Raw genomic sequence first — 21,870 nt, 5'->3', positions numbered from 1 at the left:
AGCCATCTCAAGGGGGAAAGGAAGAGGAGAAGAGGGAGAATCGATGGATATAAAATTAAAGGGGCCTATAAAACCCAGTAAAAAGGAGGTCCTCATTGAGCCCTCTTGGTGCTAGACTGTTAAGCATGTAGATCCAACGGCTCTCACAACGTAGGAGGGCCGGGGTGTTGTCTCCCCCTCGTTGGTTGGGCCGAACGTGATCTAGACCTATTACTTGGATCCCCAATGTTATACCTCGGTGGAATCTTCTAAAGTGATCTGCCACCGTGGACAGGGGTTTGTCTTGTTGAAAATAAGACGTGGCAATCATCATTGTTGATAAGTGTTGTTGCACCCTTTTGCGCAGCTCCTGTGAGGTTTGGCCCACATAGACCTTTTTACAGGGACAAATAAGTGCGTAAATAACGTTCCGAGTTCGACAATTGATGAAGTTTCTCAGGGAGAACAGGTCTTGATTCAGAGGGTTGGTAAATTCCTTTTTTGGTTGTACAAGGGGACAGATCGAGCAAGAACCACATGGAAACGAACCCTTCGTCCTTTCTCTTCTCCCTATATGTCGTATTGGTCTTTCAAAATGACTGCGTGATAGGACAACTTTTAGGTTCTTAGCTCGTCGAGCCGTTAAAGGAGGTTTATCCGGGGTGAAGATCTTGAGGCGTTCATCACTTCTTAAGAAATTCCAGTTTGTGGTAAGTAAGGAGCGAATCTTGTTCCAATCATCACAGTACGTGGTTACCAATCTCGGATGATCGGCATTTTGCCTTTGCTTGGGTTCCAACAGTGCTTTACGGTCCGTATCGCGTGTATGTAGCTGTTAACAACAATAGGTTTAAAATAATTCCTACTTTTTATTTTGTCCCCTCACGAAAGAGTTCAAGGTCCAAGAAGTGAATACTACTATCATTCTTCTCATACGTAAATTTTAAGTTGTAGTCATTATTATTGATGTATTTGATGAAATCCCCCTGTTGTCTGTGGGTACCCTTCCAAATTATTACACAATCATCAATGTAGCGTTTAAATAACACTAAGTTGTCCCTATATTGTTTATTAGATCCAAAAATAAACTCCTCCTCCCATTTTTCCATGTACATAGAAACATTCATCGAACCAGAAGTAATTGTGTTGCAGGCAAAATTTAATCGCCTGCAGCAAGAAATATCTTTTCTCCCATCCAATGTCCCTGATGTTTTCCAATTTTTCTTTGATGGCTAAAACACCTTGTTGGGGGATTGACGTATATAGAGCTGATACATCACATGAACATAAAATGATGTCCATGTCCATTCCTACATCTATTTCTCTTAGGATGTGTGGCAGGGTGGCTGCCACTAGAGAAGCTTTTGGGCGTAAAATGTGCATTTTGCCTTATGAAAAGCTGAGTAGAAGACAGACCTGGAAAAGTTGGGTCTGTCTAATTAAGTTGATTAGTTTTCAGCTGGAGGGGCTGCACTAATACATGGGGCAGACTTCACACTGGGCTCCACCCTGGGGAAGAGACAGGCTATGGCAAAGGCCTGTGGAGCGGTGGCAGTGAACTGTTACTGTGTTTTTGGGGTGGCTGGCAGTAGGCCAGCACCTGGTGAGGTAGGGAACCTCGATGTATAGTAAGTGCCGGAGAGGCTTAGGTATTATTTTATGTTTTGAGTTTGTGCACTGCCAAATAAAGCTGGCTGAGGCCAGTTTTAACCTTACTCACATTGTGTGAATTCCCTGTGTGTGCTGGTCGTCTGCTTAGGAGACGACGATCCCCGGAGCTAATCCCTTACATATGGTGGCGGTATGCTATGGCATGGAAATCAGCACACACAGCGAGATTTAAAGGGCCAGTAGCCCTCATGTGAGAGACTGTTGTTCCTGCTGCTGGAGGCGCTGTGGTCACGGGAAGATTTGTCTTGGTGTGAGAGATATACAGAAACTGCTTGTTTGCTGTGGGAGTAATCGCCATGGGTCCGATGGATGAGTTCCAGAGACGCTGGCGGCAGATGATGTGGGAGGACCTTGGAATGCCAGAAGCCATTTGGGTTATGGAGACCCCAAATGCCAAGCCGAGCGGATCCCAGCCGATGGTTCGAGATGTCTGTGATCGGTCTGCAGTTCCTGAGGAGAGGTTGCTATGTGCCGTTGCCGGGGGCAACCGACGGGAGCAGCCTTGCAGATGTCTACGGATGAACCGGTGTGTGGCGGAATGTCCTGCGGCCAAGTGGCCACGTGTTGCAGCGTGTATGCAGCAGCGCAAAGATGTGGTTGCTAGGGGCAACCAACGGCAACAGCATACGGCTGTGCCATGTGAAGTCAGTGCACCTCATTGTCCTCTGGTCAGGAGACCAGAGAAGTTGCCAGTCAAGACCTGTGAGATGATAGTGGGTGGAATCCCGCTGATGGTGGAACTGGACTGTTCTAGTTTTCTTTTCCCGGTTCTCATATTGTCTAGGTGGCCATTTCCAATTCTCTGATGGGCAAAATTTTGTTTGTTCTGGTTGGGGCTTTCTTCATATGCCAACAATGGGGCAAATCTGTTATGCATATTGTAATTGGTCCCTCGACTTTCTGCATGATTCCTCCACTGTTTCTTTGGTGTATGCCATTTTTCGTCAGAATGGTGCCTTAAAGTATGTCTATCGTATTGTATATGTTGATGCTGTTTGTCCTTGTATGATCTTCCATCATAGGTGTCTAAATTTGTATAGCCTCTGTCCCGCTGATAATTAGTTTTTGTGTACCTGTTGTTCCTAGATCTATCATCTCTCCAATATTGGGTCTCCCTCTCAAATTGGGGGTTATATCTCGGGTTCCTCCTTGGATTAGAGTATTGATTTTCTAACCCCCCGGCTCTGTTAAAATTCTTATAGCCTGTATAATGTGAACTTTCTTGTTTATCAGTGGGAATTTTCTTATCTATCTCCTTCATTGTGCTCCCTTCTGGTTGTTTTTTATTATTCCATTTATAAACATTGTTTTAGATGTAATTTTTTTTTATCTTTTTATATTTTTTAAATTTACCTGTCTTAACCTCTTGTTCAGCTGTTTTCACATTTTTCTGACATATATTTGATAATTCAATGTAATCCTCTACACCTTTAAATGGTTCTAATTTTAGTTAGAAAAAGGAAACTAGAAACTATCAACAAAATTATAGAAGAGTTCAAACATCGATAATAAATCTCATTACATTGAAAGAGCATTGGTTCAAAACATTTTCCCAAGCCGCATGTTTTTGTGCATCATTCTTATCCGTATTAAGGGGTAATTACCATCTTAACCCTTCCGGGGTTTTTTCTCTTTTAAGAAATTTTCTAATGATGCTACATCGCACATAGTGTTTAGTTCTTTTGTCATCAGAAATTCCAGGCTTCTAAAATTGCTCTCCAGATCGTCTGTTTGTAAACTAGATTCCATTTGGTTATGGAAGAAGATTGGAAATTCTGATAAATTAGCACTGCGAAATTCAAATACATCCATAATTGTTTACAATTTGTGTTCCACCATCCAATGTTACAAAAGAAGTTTAAAATTTACAAAAAATCATTTGAAATTTCCAAAAACAGTTTACAATTTAGTTTATGTAAGGTGCACACAACTTATTCTGGATCTGAAAATAGTTAACTCTTTGGGTGTAGTGCTGCACTCTTAACTGTAACCCTCTCGGAGCTAAAACAACGGTCCAGGACTGATCCGGAAGTCCCAATGTTAAAATATTAAGAGATAGAAATAAAAATATATAGATTTCTTATCTGACCGGAGCTCCAGACGTTCACAGAGGTTTTCACTCCAAACGTTCACAATAATTGTTCTCGTTTGTCCTCCATTCTGCTCACAGCACAAATCCACAGATTCTCCAGATAAGAGTAGCCCACTGTTCAGACCCAAGTGGATGCAGTTTTTGGTCCTCCTCTTGTTACCACCGTTCACTACAGCGGACCACTAGAAGAAACACGCACTCCAATTGTGTAGAATGTCTTAATAAAATGCTTTAATAAAATTAAATACTGCTCACAAACGTTTAGTAGAAATGCGCATATCTATAGAAAGGACACCAGCCCCACAAGATTGCCCGACCCTGGGTTTCGCCGACACAGCTTCTTCCGGGGCGTAGCTGATGTCTTAATCCCGTCCTCTCTTATAAGAGGTAATTAGCATACAACATACAGCATACAACATTATAGCAACATTATACCAATACGATATACAAAACAGATTTCCTTAAGATATTTTCTGAGTTTGCACTGTTCCCAGTGCTACATCTATACTTCCAGAGCTGCATTGCCGCCCCAAGGTGGGGGGGGGGGGTGCCCTCCCAACTGAGACAGCATCCAAACTAACCCACCCGCATCATTACTACCATTACTCTTGCATCATGAATGAATAATACCTCCACACCGCTACCATTACCACTGCATCATGACTGAGTAATACCACCACACTGCTACCATTACCACTGCATCATGAATGCATATTACCAACAGTGGCTCCTCTATATATAAATTACACCTTCTGTCCCCTATACATTAACTCCTCTATATATAAATTAACCCCCCCAGTCACCTATAAAGTGATTCCTCTATATATAAATTATACCCTCCCCTGTCCCCTATACAGTGTCTTCTCTCTCTCTCTTTCTCTGTCTCTCTCTGTCTCTCTCTCTCGGCCATCTGTGGAGGACAGGAAGTGCAGGGATAGGTCACTCTGTATGCACTTCTGCCACTCTATGGTGTCAGTGCCTTAAAGGTACAGGCACTATATATGATGTACGTGTTAGTATGGGGCTGCTAATAGCGTTTAGCAGCCCCATACTTTGATTAGCTGATACTGCCATCTACAATGGCAGATGCCGGGGCCCCATAGAGAGAGGGCTAATCCCAGGGCCCGGCGCAAGGGCTCCTGGAGCGCCAATGTAGATCCGGCTCTGCCTCTGTGCCCACAGAAAGGGCTCTGAGTGCCACCTCTGGCACCACTGGGAATTTAAAGTGGCCCTAGAAAAAAAAGTTAGAAGTGGCCCCATTCTGTGGGCAGATTCAAAACAAGTAGGCATGGCCATGTGATGTGGTGGACCTATTAAACTTCACATAAATAGTTGATAGATGGTCTAAATCAACATGTACACCACAGACAAAGACTCATGTTACCTCTATTATACTGGAATAAAGCCTCTTTTTTAAAAGCACACAACTTAATACTGACTTACATATACACAAATTACACCCTACTACAATACCTTCTCCGGTAAACAAGAATGTAATTACTATAATTTTGCCACTACGTAAAATATATTATAATACTGCCCCCTATGTACAAGAATGGAAGAATGGAATACAGCCAGCCAGCTGTATACAACCCTAGTATACAACCAGCCTGCCCCCCTATTGGTATACAACCCGGCCTGCCCCTATCAGTATACAGCCAGCCTGCCCCCTCAGTTTACAGCCGTCTCCCCTCAGTATACATCCAGCCTGCGCCCCCTCCGTATACAGCTAGCCCCTCCCTGTATACAGCCATCTCCCCCTCAGTATACACCCAGTCAGCCCCCCCTCATTATACAGCCAGCCTCCCTCAGTATACAGCCATCCTCCCTTAGTTTACAGCCAGCCTGCCGCCCCTCAGTATACAGCCAGCCAGCCCCCTCAGTATACAGCCAGCCCCCCCTCAGTATACAGCCATCCAGCCCCCATCAGTATACAGCCAGCCTGCCCCCCTGTATACAGCCAGCCCCCTCAGTATACAGCCATCTCCCCCTCAGTATAAAGCCAGCCAGCCCCCTCTCAGTAGACAGTCAGCCATTCTCAGTATATAGCCAGCCTTCCCCCCCTCAGTATACAGCCATCTCCCCCTCATTAAACAACCAGCCAGCCCAGCCCCCCTTCAGTATACAGTCAGCCCCCCTCCATATACAGCCAGCCAACTCCCCCTCCGTATACAGCCAGCCAGCTCCCCCCTCCGTATACAGCCAGCCAGCTCCCCCCTTCGTATACAGCCAGCCAGCTCCCCCCTTCGTATACAGCCAGCCAGCTCCCCCCTCCGTATACAGCAAGCCAGCTCCCCCCTCCATATACAGCCAGCCAGCTCCCCCCTCCGTATACAGCCAGCCAGCTCCCCCCTCCGTATACAGCCAGCCAGCACCCCCTCCTTATACAGCCAGCTCTCTCTCCATAGACAGCCATTCCCCCGCCCAGCAAATAAAAACAATAAATTCTGAACTCACCTTTTCGACGCTCCCCGGAAGCTCCAATGCCTTATCCAGTCCGGCCGGCAGTGACAGCTCCGTGTGCTCCGGCGGGCACACAGAGTGTGACGTCAGTCGCTTTCCGATGAAATAATCTGTGCGCAGCCAGCACACAAAGCTGTCACTGCCAGCTGGACTGGATAAAGCATCGGAGCTTCTGGGGAGTGTCAGAAAGGTGAGTTCAGCGTTTTTTTTTTTCAGACCGGCCTCGCAATGCAGTAGCCCCAGAGCAGTCGGCCCACCGGGATTTCCCCCAGTGGGCTAAATGGCCAGGCTTATACTCGAGTCAATAGGTTTTCCCAGTTTTTTTGTGTCAAAATGAGGTTCCTCGGCTTATACTCGAGTTTGCTTATACTTAAGTATATTCAGTATTTTTTCAGTTTAAGTTTCCTATTTTGAAATGTTTATAAAGAATCTTTCCCATATCTCATTATGGCTTCACTGGCAGAATCACAGCTGCAACTATGTAGATTGGTTTCACACAAATTAGGCAAACATGTTATGAGAACTGGGTGAAATAGATGGATGTTGCTCATTTCTTACTACATAATTGTTCTGTGCTTATTGACTTATTAGTGGAATAAATCAATACAAAATAATGGTTATCTAGCAGCTAAATTGTATATATTTATTGCATATATTTTATAACTTTTTTATTATATTTTTATTTTTTAGTGTTCTGGAAAAGTTTGGAATCAGGCCTTCAAAGACCTACCTGGTAAATAATAAATTATACTTTATTAATTGTAGCTTTTAAAAGGAATTATTATCTGTTCTCTATTTTAGTGAGTTCAGAGCATCTCCTGTATCTTAGTGAGCTCTGAGGGTCTTGTTTTTAGTGAACTCTAAGGGTCTGCTGCATGGGATCTCCTGTTTAATAACTCTGCTCTGAGGGTCTTCTCTATTATATGTTCGTTCTAGAGGACTGCTGTTTTCTAGTCTGGTCTTAGGTCAACAGGTCTCCAGTTCCAATTGAAGGGTAGGATAAAAGATACTGTTAGATCAGCGATCCTGTAGTGCACTCACACCCTTGTAGAATGTCAGTGAATGCTGAAAATTGCATGGCCTAAACTAAGGATTACGTGAGGAGGATGTGGACAAGGAGGAGGACTTTAATTCCCTGGAATTTAAAACAGAAATATTTTATAAACCCAAGCAACTAGGGAGGAGAGCAAGGTGGCAATGGAATATGATGGCAAAGAGCAGGCAGATTACCCCAACACATCCTGGTAATATGCTGGAGGTAGCCCCTCCAAATTCCTGGTAGAAATGTCCAGGTACATGCTATCTTGTTTGCATAACAACAATACTAAATTTCCAAAGGTTTGGCTACTGGCTCAACATTCGGAAAAATTAGGGCTTTTTTTTCACGTTAAGAGAAGTAAGCTGAACTAATTTACTATAAAGACATCCTTACTATGCAGTTGGCTTTGCCATTGCCAATCTACACCCAAGACCAAACAGTGGAACCCTGTAATTGTGAAGCACACAATACAGGTCTGATCTGAATTTGGTGGGCTCAGCGCCTATGAACCTGGGGATCAAACAGGTGCTCTTTTTGGGACCTAGGTCTATGTTCTGGAAAAATACACCACTACTTGATAGACTGCAGATCGTCCTATAGCATGAGTGTCCTATAGATCGAGTGTCATGCAATACTTTTGAGAATGGCAATTATAAAATCGGCAATTAGAAAGGGAAAGAGAAAGGTAAGCTTGCAAAGAAATAAAAACAAATCCCCACTTTCACTATCTAGCATTTCTGTCTACCTATTTAAAGGGCACCTACCATCACGAATCTACCTATAAAGGTAGATCGGTCGGTAGGTGGATGTATGGGACGTGAGGATAGCCCTTTTTAGAGCTAATCCTCACGTCCTCCGCTTTACCCCGCCTACTCTGTGATCTTCCGCGCGCAGCTCCATGCGCAGTAACTCCGGCCTCGTTCCCAAGATCGCGCAGCCTGCTTAGTGTACCTATATATATATATATACTCCCACTGCCACCAATGAATTCTACAGCCATATATACACTCACCGGCCACTTTATTAGGTACACCTGTCCAACTGCTCGTTAACACTCAATTTCTAATCAGCCAATCACATGGCGGCAACTGAGTGCATTTAGGTATGTAGACATGGTCAAGATAATCTTCTGCAGTTCAAACCGAGCATCAGTATGGGGAAGAAAGGTGATTTGAGTGCCTTTGAACGAGGCATGGTTGTTTGTGCCAGAAGGGCTGGTCTGAGTATTTCAGAAACTCCTGATCTACTGGGATTTTCACGCACAACCATCTCTAGGGTTTACAGAGAATGGTCCGAAAAAGAAAAAACATCCAGTGAGTGGCAGTTCTGTGGGCGGAAATGCCTTGTTGATGTCAGAGGAGAATGGGCAGACTGGTTCGAGCTGATAGAAAGGCAACAGTGACTCAAATCGCCACCCGTTACAACCAAGGTAGGCAGAAGAGCATCTTTGAACGCACAGTACGTCGAACTTTGAATCAGATGGGCTACAGCAGCAGAAGACCACACCGGGTGCCACTCCTTTCAGCTAAGAACAGGAAACTGAGGCTACAATTTGCACAAGCTCATCGAAATTGGACAGTAGAAGATTGGAAAAATGTTGCCTGGTCTGATGAGTCTCGATTTCTGCTGCGACATTCGGATGGTAGGGTCAGAATTTGGCGTCAACAACATGAAAGCATGGATCCATCCTGCCTTGTATCAACGGTTCAGGCTGGTGGTGGTGGTGTCATGGTGTGGGGAATATTTTCTTGGCACTCTTTGGGCCCCTTGGTACCAATTGAGCATCGTTGCAACGCCACAGCCTACCTGAGTATTGTTGCTGACCATGTCCATCCCTTTATGACCACAATGTACCCAACATCTGATGGCTACTTTCAGCAGGATAATGCGCCATGTCATAAAGCTGGAATCATCTAAGACTGGTTTCTTGAACATGACAATGAGTTCACTGTACTCAAATAGCCTCCACAGTCACCAGATCTCAATCCAATAGAGCAGTGGTGGCGAACCTATGGCACAGGTGCCAGAGGTGGCACTCAGAGCCCTCTCAGTGGGCACTCAGGCTGTTGTCCCAGCACAGAATTCACCAGACAGGACTTGAAGGATTCTCCTGCAGGCCCAGTAGCCCAAAACGTGAAGCATCTTGGTCTACCTGAGACTGCAAGAAGAGAAGGTGAGGACATGGTCAGATTATCATTGGGAGCCATTGAAGCTCTTGCTCTTGGCCCCACAATTTTTCATGTTCAGGGAAGCTGAATTTTCCCACCTTTTGTCAAAAATATTGGTGTCCTCAGGACCCTTGAAAGCTGTGGTATAGCATGGAGCAAGAAGATTTTAATAATTTAATGCTAGAATTGCCGTGTTGGCACTTTGCAATAAATAAGTGGGTCTGGTTTGCATTTTGGGCACTCGGTCTCTAAAAGGTTCGCCATCACTGCAATAGAGCATCTTTGGGATGTGGTGGAACGGGAGATTCGCATCATGGATGTGCAGCCGACAAATCTGCAGCAACTGTGTGATGCCATCATGTCAATATGGACCAAAATCTCTGAGGAATGGTTCCAGCACCTTGTTGAATCTATGCCACGAAGAATTGAGGCAGTTCTGAAGGCCAAAGGGGGTCCAACCCGTTACTAGCATGGTGTACCTAATAAAGTGGCCGGTGAGTGTATAATTAAATGAGCTATCACCATAATCATAATGATCCATAGAATTAAGATGGTACAGTAAATGACCCTCATAAAATGTGCAAAAAATCTGAAGAATGAATAATTTTCTTTTTCCTTTTCCACAACTACTGGAGAGGGGGTTTGGTTGTTCAAATTTAGCTCAGTAGCAACAACGACTAACATGTGGAAGAAATGTAGTTGGCTGTAATGTAACAGACAAAACTTAAAGATTGTAGTAGCATAATATTTGTTATCCATAGTCTCCTTTCCTCTGTTTCAAGAGCCCCTCAGCAGTGGTGAACCTAGCCTCTCTGCTGCCTGAGGCGAACTATAGAAAAACGCCCCCTACCGCGGCCAGCCAAATAGCTAGTTACTATGATTAGTGCAAACAATCAATTGGAACCCCCACGGATCACAAGAAGGAGTGTCCTTGTATTGCAAATTGAAAGAGCAGCTGTTCGCACATGCTCCCTGCTACTTTTCTCATCTCAATGGCACTGTTGGAGATATCCGAGCACTGTACCCAGCCCTCTCCATCAGTGCCATAGACAATGAACAGAGCGTCCGAGGGCATGTCCTTTCTAGTGTTCCATTCATTTGTTGTACTACAACCACCGTTCTCGTGGTCCTTGACCCCCACTGATCAACAAGTTATTCCCATATTGTGTGGGGAATCCATTAAAGGGGTTTTCCCACGAAGAAAAGTTAGGGCCTAACTTGCTGATCAGTGGAGTTTTAGAGCTGAGACCCCCACAGATAACGAAAACGAGGGGTCCAAAGGGGTCCCATAGACCTCCGTCGGACCCTTTGTTGCTCCGTCAGATTAATGGAGAAGCCGAATGGGCATGACGATTCTGCTCCATTAATCTCTATGGAGCTGACGGAGATCGCCGAGCAATGCGCTCACCGATCTCCGCCAGCTCCATAGAGATTAATGGAGCAGAACGGTCATGCGCAGCCGTCTGCTCCATTAGTCTGACTGAGCAATGTAGGATCCGACGTAGGTCTATGGGACCCCATTGGATCCCTCATTTTCGTGATCTGTTACTCACACAAGCTCTATGTATGCATTACAGACACAAGCACTACATACATGTTACTGACACAAACTCTACATATACATTACAGACAGAGGCTCTACTTATTACAGCTCTACATACAAACAGTATTGTACACTTACCTCTCCTGCAGATAGTTAGAGGTGGTCAGACAGCCAGTAAGGGACATTGTCTCTCCCACACCAGGATAAGAGTGCAGGCTGTAGCAGTAGGGGGGGGGCACAGGACACAGAAGACACTCAGAGCACTTCCTGCTCTTCTTTCTTTTCTGTCCCCTGGCTCCCTCCTCCCCTCACCTCTGTTCCGTCTCCTCCAGCAGATAGTGTCATGCAGCAAAAGCTTCCTCTGTGAGATGAGCTGCTTCCTCTGCACATGAGGTGGTAGGGGACCCCTAGGAGCCACTTTCAGCACTTCCCTGGTACACAGAGGCACGGGAATTGTGGGCGGGGCCTCATCAATGAGTGAAGGAAGCGGAGGACCCTGACTGTACTGAGCTGTGCAGCAGCTTTTACTCCAACTGCAGCGCTGCACAGCACAGTTGACAGTCAATCTGTGGCTCCACACTAATGTTGCTCTCTATTGAGCCTGCTACTACTGACTAATGCCTAGCCAGGACATCCCATGGTCATGATTATTTTATCATGACATGTCCTGGCTCAGACTGGCTGCTCTTTGCCGACATCAGTGACCTGCATGATGCCGCCCTCATTGACCACCACAGGGTGCCTCCTGAGACGAAAGTCTCAACTCGCCTCATGGGTGGTGCGCCCCTGCCCCTCAGTGATGTCTTTTCACTAGTTTTTTTCAATGAGCAGAGAAGGTTTCCCCTAAGCCTTCACATCTCAGGAGATGACATAGGTTGTGGCAAAACATGTCTCCAGGGATGGTGCTAAAGTGATACTTCAGTGAGATACAAGATACCCCAAGATAGCATCTCTAGCCAACCCCTCAAATATTTTTCAACAAACACATTTCTATAATCTTTGTTAGACACACAGGTCTGTAGTCTCCAGGATTTCTTTTTGACTCTTTTTGATTTTTTTTTTAAATATTGGCACCACAGTGTGCCAGTCCTGTGCAACTTGACCATATTGAATCTTCAAATATTAAAAATAATGGTCTGTCTATCACAGCACACAATCTCATTAGTAAACAGGGGTGTTTGCCATCTGGGACTGCTGATTTGTCTATTTTAGTGTTGTTGAGACTGCGACGTACCTCTTCCTGGGATAAGCAGCTGACATTTAATGGAGGATTTATTCTATTGCTCATTGTTGCTTGATATGTTTATCACATACAGTGCCTACAAGTAGTATTCAACCCTGCAGGTTTGATAAGAAGCAAATACGTTAGAGCCTTCAAACTTCAATCTAGAGCAGGTTTTATTAACAGATACATAAATCTTACAAACCAAAAAGTTATGTTGCTCAGTTAAATTTTAATAAATTTTAAAGAGAACCCGTCCGGCAAAATAACCCCCTAAACTAAATATATTTTCATAAACTGCCATTAGAGAGCATTGCCTCTACCCCTTCACTATCCCTCTACATGCCTGTTAACCTAAGTAATGAGGTTCTAAAGCTGTATGCAAATGTCCTGTGAAATGTCCAATGAATCATTAGTATATTCAAACTGTCCAGCTTATTCAAGAGTGGGAGGTACAGCAACATACCCAGTGCTTGACTGACAGCCTGTATAATTGTGTAATGTTTCCATGTGCTTCCTGGTGCTGGCGCCCCCTGCAGCCTGTGTGTATGTGTATGTGAAAGATACAACAGCCCCAGACAGCCATGTTATAGCAGGACATGTCAGGTACTTGTGTAGCTGATGTCTGTGTCTCTCACATATGTATGGGAGGATGCAGCATGTCAGCAGATGCAGCACAGACACTGGCAATGCTTTACTATACATTACACACAGACATGAGCAGGGGGAGGAGAGGGGATGGGTAAAGGGTGACATCACTACCTCTGACCATGTGACAGCCTCATTTACATAATAAAGAAAAGATTATTTTATAATGATTAATGTATGAATTGACTAGATAAAGGCTGGGATGGGATCCTTGTGAGCTGCTCCAACAGGTAGTGGTGACAGAAATAGTGACAGAGACCTGATGAAAGGTGATCTTTAAACGTAAAAGTATGGGTCAATTATTATTCAACCCCTCAAACCACCAAAATTGTGTTTGGTTCCCCTAAAGTATTAAGAAGTAGTTCAGACACAAAGAGCGATGAGCTTCACATGTTTGGATTAATCAGTTTTTCAAGCCTTTTCTGACTATTTAAGACCCTCCCCAAACCCTCCTCCACTCATACATGGTCAACATGGGAAAGACAAAGGAGCATTCCAAGGCCATTAGAGACAAGATTGTGGAGGGTCACAAGGCTGGCAAGGGGTACAAAACCCTTACCAAGGAGTTGGGCCTGCCTGTCTTTACTGTTGGGAGCATCATCCGAAAGTGGAAGGCTTATGGAACTACTGTTAGCCTTCCACGGCCTGGACAGCCTTTAAAAAGTTTCCTCCCGTGCCGAGGCCAGGCTTGTCCGAAGAGTCAAGGCTAACCCAAGGACAACAAGGAAGGAGCTCCGGCAAGATCTCATGGCAGTGGGGACATTGGTTTCAGTCAATACCATAAGTAACGTACTCCACCGCAATGGTCTCTGTTCCAGACGAGCACGTAAGGTACCTTTACTTTCAAAGCGTCATGTCAAGGCGCGTTTACAGTTTGCTCATGATCACTTGGAGGACTCTGAGACAGACTGGTGCAAGGTTCTCTGGTCTGATGAGACCAAGATCGAGATCTTTGGCGCCAACCACACACGCAACGTTTGGAGACTGGATGGCACTGCATACGACCCCAAGAATACCATCCCTACAGTCAAGCATGGTGGTGGCAGCATCATGCTGTGGGGCTGCTTCTCAGCCAAGGGGCCTGGCCATCTGGTCCGCATCCATGGGAAGATGGATAGCACGGCCTACTTGGAGATTTTGGCCAAGAACCTCCTCTCCTCCATCAAGGATCTTAAGATGCGTCGTCATTTCATCTTCCAACAAGACAACAACCCAACGCAGCCAAGAAAACCAAGGTTCAAGAGGGAAAAAACCTGTGGAAGGAGCTCAAGATTAAAGTCCACATGAGACACCCAAAGAACCTAGATAACTTGGAGAAGATCTGTATGCAGGAGTGGGCCAAGATAACTCCAGAGACCTGTGCCGGCCTGATCAGGTCTTATAAAAGACAATTATTAGCTGTAATTGCAAACAAGGGTTATTCCAAAAAATATTAAACCTAGGGGTTGAATAATAATTGACCCACACTTTTATGTTTAAAATTTATTAAAATATAACTAAGCAACATAACTTTTTGGTTTGTAAGATTTATGCATCTGTTAATAAATCCTGCTCTTGTTTGAAGTTTGAAGGCTCTAACTTATTTGCTTCTTATCAAACCTGCTAAATCTGCAGTGGGTTGAATACTACTTGTAGGAACTGTATCCCTGGAAATTTAGGATATTCTAGTTCAATTTATATATTTAGAATTCTAAATATATTTAGAATTTCTAGTTCAATGTATATATTTCTATATAGAAAGGGAGACTTCATTACAAGAAGACGGGGAGGATTGCTTAGGTCCGAAGTATTCTGATTGGTGAACAGACGGGGGGTGGTGGGGGGTGTGAACCATCCGTGCCCTAGGATTGGTTGCTGGAGGTTGGTTGTCCATACGTGAAATTAAGGTATCAGAATAGATACAGGTTTCTGGTTTTTGCGATAGCAGAGGGATGTATAAATGAATAGGGTTTTGCCAATTAGGTCTCAGCAAGGATATTGTGCTTTTTGGAACCATATTAACGGAAGAAATATAAGAAAGCTCCGCCAACAAATATACTAGTATCTAACTGTTTGAACTTGATTCAATATTCTGGAATTGTTATCCACCTACTTAATCTTTTTTGGCTTGTTTTAAATATTTTATATTTGTATGTAACTCCTAAATATGCAAATTTTGTGTGCTTATAACGCTGGAGATGGTGTCAAAGACCATCCCCCTGAAGAGTCGAAACCTAGGTCGGGCGAGGTGATGTCTTTGGCGTTTTAAAGATATTTTTACATGAAAGTTGTTATCCTGTGCTCTTGTAAGTACAAGAGACAATAAAAGCAGTTTGTCCTTTACCCTGGCATCCTGCACTATCTGTTTGTAAATTCCAACACAGGTGACTGAACCAGCTGTGCACCGCGAGCGAGGAGGTGACATATAAGACACGCTGGACACTGTGGAGGACAACGGAAAGTGAATCAGGAAGCTGGCTATTTTTTCGATTTTTTTAATCTGACGACAGGTGGTGAGAATACCCATCTGTGTATCACATTTGATATACGGAGTTGAGCACTGACATTTATTGTGTATTTGCTATCGTGGGGCTACTGTGGGAGTGTGCCTGGTCGGGAGCTCCTCCGGACATTAACACTTGATTTTCTGGATATCGAAACCTTCTACTTTGCCAAATCAATAACACTGAATAATACAGTATGGCATTCTCGGGGATGGCTGCCAGTGACATTTGTGGGTTAGGAACCACTGGGCTTTAGTACACTCATTGGCAGCTTGGAAGCTATGGACCATCCTACATCATAGTATCATAGTATCATAGTATATAAGGCTGGAAGGAGACGCAAGTCCATCAAGTCCAACCTTTAAGAATTAAATAAATGTTTTATCCCCATAACCCGTGATATTTTTATACATGTATCCGGCTGCTCTATCTGGGTCTTTTTCTTGACCGGGAATGGGTTAAATCATCATCAGGCTAGCAGGGGAGAGTTCTACAATGAAAGGAGCTTACTCTGTCTGGGAGGGGATGTACTCGCCGATGTCCTTATCCGTTATCACCCCTTTGTCCCGTCCTTTCGAGGGCATCTCCGTTTCCTAGAATGTGGCCACTCACTTTAGTCACTTCCGTAATGTCTCCTCCCCGAAGTCGAAATACGTTTACTTGGGTCGGGCTGACACAGGACCGGAACTTTCTCTCAGTCTCACTTTGGCAGTGGTGTGTGAAACTGGTCTCTCTGTTCCTCACAGTCTTATCAGTCCCTCTGTACGCAAGTCTGGCAGAGATGTCTCTAGTCCGTTAACACCTTTGGTAACAATCCGTTACAAAATAGCTGGCAAATTCTCCCTTAACTATCTCCAGCCCAGCATTATGTGCTATCTATAAAGTTCTGGCCAGACTGCAGTGTCTCAAACAAAAGTCAGTTACAGAGGAACAGAAGTCAAAGGTTCTGTCATAGGACTGGCGGCTTGTCCTTACTTAGTCTGTTCATGGAGTACGGGATAACAAAACTCAGATACCAAGCAGCTCAATATGGAGAAATTCTGCTTTATCTGCACTTCAAGGTCAGTTCTGAGCATAACAAAATGCAGATTCATGCCCTGTTGCTGTCCCTCAATCTGCCTTGTTAACACGTTAAATTCCAAAAAGCAGGTACCAAAGACATTGCAACACTTTTCATAGTAATTTTTCTACAATCATCAGGATAAATATTATCTGGACTATAATAAAACAAACAGTGTCTCACTCCAAGAATAATTTGAGCAGAGATCACAAATTAGGTGAAATCACGTGTCGCTGGCTCTTATTCCAGACCTCTTTCAAAACTCTCCAAGGGTGCTCAGCTGCTACACTACAACAAAAACCAGGTGTTTTCTACAACTATTATCCTCAACCAGCCTTTATGGCTGCCAACTGAGTAGAGTCATAGGCAATTAACTTTCAGGTACTTGAAGGGAATATAACTGTCTTAAGATGGCCACGGCTGGTGGATGGTAGGGCAAGTCATCCTCTCTAACCACCAGATACGGGGGTGGAGTCTAAGAGGGTGCTGGTCTGCATTCCAGACAACGCCATCTTTCCCTCCCGGGGAAAATATAATAAAATATTTTTTTTCTCAAATTCTCTCCACATCAAAAACTTTGAAATGTCCTTTATCACCCATCTCTTTCTTCAATGGGCACTCTGAAGGATTCCTGGCACTCTATCCTGGTCCATCTGCCAAAGCCAGAGGCTCTAAGTGTCTGTCTGCAAATCTGATCAAGTTTTCTTACTTGTACAATCATCAGACCCTCTGACACGGTCCAAAACCTTCACTACTACTTTTCTTTTCACCACAATGCTACCAGCCCTTATGTTCCATTAGGTCAACTTTGCACTTTTCCAACAGTCCTACTTAACTCAACAACCTTCTGTCTACTTTCATCTTTCCCTTCCCTGCACTGAACTATCACCAGCGCACCAGTGGTTCCATCCGGGAGGACGTTCTTTCTCTTCCGAGACCGCAGCATAATTTATGCCGAGACCCTTACCCTTGCAGCTGCTCACTGGCATAAAGGCTGACCTTCAAGCTCACCGATCACCAGTCACAGAGACTTAGCTCACTGCATGTCAGTTAGAGGTTTATCAGAAGATCCCCCTTAATGATCTCAATCCTGTCCAAATTCCTTTTCAAAATCCCTGACAAAATCCCTGACACCTGGCCTATTAACCACTATCCTGGAGGCCTGTATCAGAATCCCAGACACTCATCCCATGTCTGCTTTTCCCTGCAGTATCTCTCGCTCCATTCCTCCCAGTATCTTGTCTGCCCTTCGAAAGTCCTCCCCCTCCCTTTCTGTTCTGGCTCAGCAAAGTGTGTACACACAACAATTGAGGCCCTTATTGCGAATTTCCACAGAGGTGTCCTCAGACCCCGGTAGGACACCAGGTGGCTATATACACTCACCGGCCACTTTATTAGGTACAGCATGCTAGTAATGGGTTGGACCCCCTTTTGCCTTCAGAACTGCCTCAATTCTTCGTGGCATAGATTCAACAAGGTGCTGAAAGCATTCCTCAGAGATTTTGGTCCATATTGACATGATGGCATCACACAGTTGCCGCAGATTTGTCGGCTGCACATCCATGATGCGAATCTCCTGTTCCACCACATCCCAAAGATGCTCTATTGGATTGAGATCTGGTGACTGTGGAGGCCATTTGAGTACAGTGAACTCATTGTCATGTTCAAGAAACCAGTCTGAGATGATTCCAGCTTTATGACATGGCGCATTATCCTGCTGAAAGTAGCCATCAGATGTTGGGTACATTGTGGTCATAAAGGGATGGACATGGTCAGCAACAATACTCAGGTAGGCTGTGGCGTTGCAACAATGCTCAATTGGTACCAAGGGGCCCAAAGAGTGCCAAGAAAATATTCCCCCCACCATGACACCACCACCACCAGCCTGAACCGTTGATACAAGGCAGGATGGATCCATGCTTTCATGTTGTTGACGCCAAATTCTGACCCTACCATCCAAATGTTGCAGCAGAAATCGAGACTCATCAGACGAGGCAATGTTTTTCCAATATTCTACTGTCCAATTTCGATGAGCTTGTGCAAATTGTAGCCTCAGTTTCCTGTTAGCTGAAAGGAGTGGCACCCGGTGTGGTCTTCTGCTGCTGTAGCCCATCTGCCTCAAAGTTCGGCGTACTGTGCGTTCAGAGATGCTCTTCTGCCTACCTTGGTTGTAACGGGTGGCGATTTAAGTCACTGTTGCCTTTCTATCAGCTCGAACCAGTCTGCCCATTCTCCTCTGACCTTTGGCATCAACAAGGCATTTCCACCCACAGAACTGCCGCTCACTGGATGTTTTTTTTTTCGGACCATTCTCTGTAAACCCTAGAGATGGTTGTGCGTGAAAATCCCAGTAGATCAGCAGTTTCTGAAATACTCAGACCAGCCCTTCTGGCACCAACAACCATGCCACGTTCAAAGGCACTCAAATCACCTTTCTTCCCCATACTCATGCTCGGTTTGAACTGCAGGAGATTGTCTTGACCATGTCTACATGCCTAAATGCACTGAGTTGCCGCCATGTGATTGGCTGGTTAGAAATTAAGTGTTAACGAGCAGTTGGACAGGTGTACCTAATAAAGTGGCCGGTGAGTGTATATCTTATCAATCCCGGCTGCCTACAAACCACAGTATCATCACCCCCAAGTTACAGGCAAGCCAAAAGTTAACATATGTAATTGATCAGTCCCGGTCGTGGAGCAGTGATCCTGAGGCTGCAGGTGGTGCCGGAATGAGGGGGCATCCTGGTCCTGCTTACAGGGATCTCAGTAGTGCCTCCAACTGTTAGGGTAGGATTTAAGATATCCTCTTTATAGTGTGTCGATTGTGTTTTCCAAATTACTTAAGCATGCGTGCACGGTCGCAAGGAAGTAAATGAGACCACTGCTGATGCAAGACATGCTCATACTACTTGTTGCCCTGGGCAGAGATCAGCACTGTGCAAGTTTATTTGGGTTCACAAGTCTATATAGAAAAGCAAGAGAAAAGCAGAAATCAGAGGAGTTTTCAAATCATAACAAATCAGGGTTCACAGATCATGTAGTTTCTTGATTGGAGAGTTTCCCTGCTGTAACATGTTCACGTCAAGCCCACATTCCTTTAGCCTCGATGTTTTGGGTATGGTCCGCGATGCCAGCGCCATCTTAAAATGTATTCTCTGTTACAATGCTTTTAGGAAAATAAGTAGAAATGTGAGGATTTTATCTATCATATCTATCATATCTAACATATCTGGTGGACAGCCAGTCTCCAGGCGAGAAGACTGGAGGAGGCCTACGTTTCTTGTCAGCCTGCCTCTTGTTGCGGGCGGATGCCTGAATTAGAGATTGGTGAGTTTGCTCCCAGATGGACTTAAGATCTTTTGCCAGTTTTTCTACAGCAGGAACATCAGAAGGAACAGCAAGAGGAAGAGGCGGGTGTGGAAGTCATCCGTAGAGAATGAAGAAGAGAGCAGCACCGGCGGATTCAGAGTTTAGAGAATTATAAGAAAATTCTGCCCAAGGTAAGAGGGAGGACCAGTTGTCCTGTCGGGCAGAGACAAAGTGCCGTAGATAGCAGCTCAGAGTCTGGTTGACCCTCTCCACCTGCCCGTTAGACTCAGGATGATATGCAGAGAAAAAGTCCAATTTGAACTCCAGTAGATTCCAGAGGGAATGCCATAACCTGGAAACAAACTGGACCCCACCGTCCAAGACAGCAGATCTGGCCACCAGTAGTAACGAGATATGAGAACGGCAGACCTCTGCACCCCAGGGACCCCAGCCATATGAGAGCAATGTCCTCAAGTCAGTATCCTTTTCCAAAGAGCAGGTCAGACAGAAGTGTTGCCAGGAGAAATCTGACGCAGATCCACAGGAGCAGCAATAACCAGACGTTCTGGAGGGACAACGAGGAGCCGGTTCTTCCCTAAACGACAGAAGACTAGGGACCAACAAGCCTGTCAAGGATTGAGACGCTGGGCAGCCTGGAGCTATAGGAGATTCTTGTGATCTGTGTACATACAGACCGGATAAAGAGCTCCTTCCAGCAGATAATGCCACTCTTCCAAGGCAAGTTTTATGGGCAGAAGCTCCCAATCACCTATAGAGTTGTTCCTCTCTGCAGCAGATTAAGTCTTTGAGAAGAAACCACAGGCGAGCATTCAGCCATTGGGCCCTTTCTGGGTAAGGACGGCTCCAGCTCCTACAGAGGAAGCGTCAACCTCAAGATGGAATGGTTTCTCCTTATAAGGCCGTGTGAGAATAGGAGCTTAGGCAAAGGCAGACTTGAATTTAGAAAATGCTTCTTCAGGCCAGAGGCATTTTTCTTTGTTAATGCCACAACAGATGACAGGAGGGAGGAGAAATGCGGTATGAACTTCCTGTAGAAGTTAGCAAGCCTAGGAATTTCTATATAGCTCGTAATCCTACTGGGTGAGGCCAGTGGAGAACTGCAATAAACTTGGTGGGATCCATCTGTAGACTCCTGTCAGAAATGATATACCCAAGGAACTGAAGATTGGCACTTCTTGATTTCTGCATATAGGCAATTGACTCTTAGATGCCTGAGAACTTGTCGTACGTGGGCCTGATGGGATTCAAGGTCAGTAGAGAACACCAGGATATCGTCCAAGTCGACCATGATACAGGTATATAACAAGTCTCTGAAAATGTTGTTGACGAATTCTTGAAAGACAGGGAATGACCAGATACTCGAAGTGCCCATCTTGAGTGTTGAAGGCAGTCTTCCATTTATTCCCTTCACGGATGCGGATGAGATTATATGCCCCCATCGAAGGTCCAACTTAGTGAAGATCTTAGCTTAGCAAAGAGTTTTGTGATCAAGGGTAGTGGGTAGCGGTTCTTCATGGAAACTTTATTAAGCCCACAATAGTATATGCACGGGCGGAGAGAACCATCTTTCTTGGCCACAAAAAAGAATCCGCCACCGGAAGGAGACAAAGGCTTCCAGATGACTTGCAGATTCTCCTTGATATAGACTGACATAGCTGTGCACTCGGGTATGGACTATGGGTATATTCGATCTCGTGGTGGAGACGTGCCCAGCAGCAGTTCTATAGGACATTCATAAGGACAGTGTGGTGGCAGAGTCTCTGCTTGTTTCTTTGAGAAGACGTCAGCAAAGTCCATATAAGCAGCGGGAAGACCCAACAGAGGTTTGGAGGATAGCGAAGCAGACATGATGAACACCGGCTTAAAAACCAAGAGACCGCAAGACTGGCACTCTGAAACCCAGTGAAGAATCTCCCCAGTCATGCCACTGGAGCATGTTGCTGCAACCATGGTAGACCCAACAGAATGGCAGACGTGGATCGGGGAAACAACAACAGTCTCTCCTTCTGTATAGCCGAGAGCTTGGTGCGGTAATATACTGGATCGCTGAGCACCTGCCCACTGACAGAGGAGATAGCCAGCGGCTTCTCTAGGCAGACCACAGGAAGCTGATACTGTAAGAATAGGGCAGAATCCATGAAATATCCTGCAGAACCAGAATAAAAGAAGGCTG

At 45.0% G+C, this 21,870-nt stretch overlaps 1 protein-coding gene across 1 annotated transcript in view; it reads left to right on the top strand.

The window, feature by feature from the left end:
• LOC140108566 (ribonuclease T2-like) overlaps positions 1–21,870 on the top strand; it is a gene marked incomplete at its 5' end in the record, with an annotated part of 84,537 nt that overhangs the window by 18,015 nt on the left and 44,652 nt on the right. The window contains one exon of the mRNA XM_072131829.1: positions 6,896–6,938. Coding sequence (XP_071987930.1) covers positions 6,896–6,938 — 43 coding nt within the window. The remainder of the gene's footprint in view (positions 1–6,895; positions 6,939–21,870) is intronic.

Source organism: Engystomops pustulosus, unplaced genomic scaffold (assembly GCF_040894005.1).
Source record: "Engystomops pustulosus unplaced genomic scaffold, aEngPut4.maternal MAT_SCAFFOLD_150, whole genome shotgun sequence".
NCBI classification, from domain to species: Eukaryota; Metazoa; Chordata; class Amphibia; order Anura; family Leptodactylidae; genus Engystomops; species Engystomops pustulosus.
This window is presented reverse-complemented; position numbering and strand designations above follow the sequence as displayed.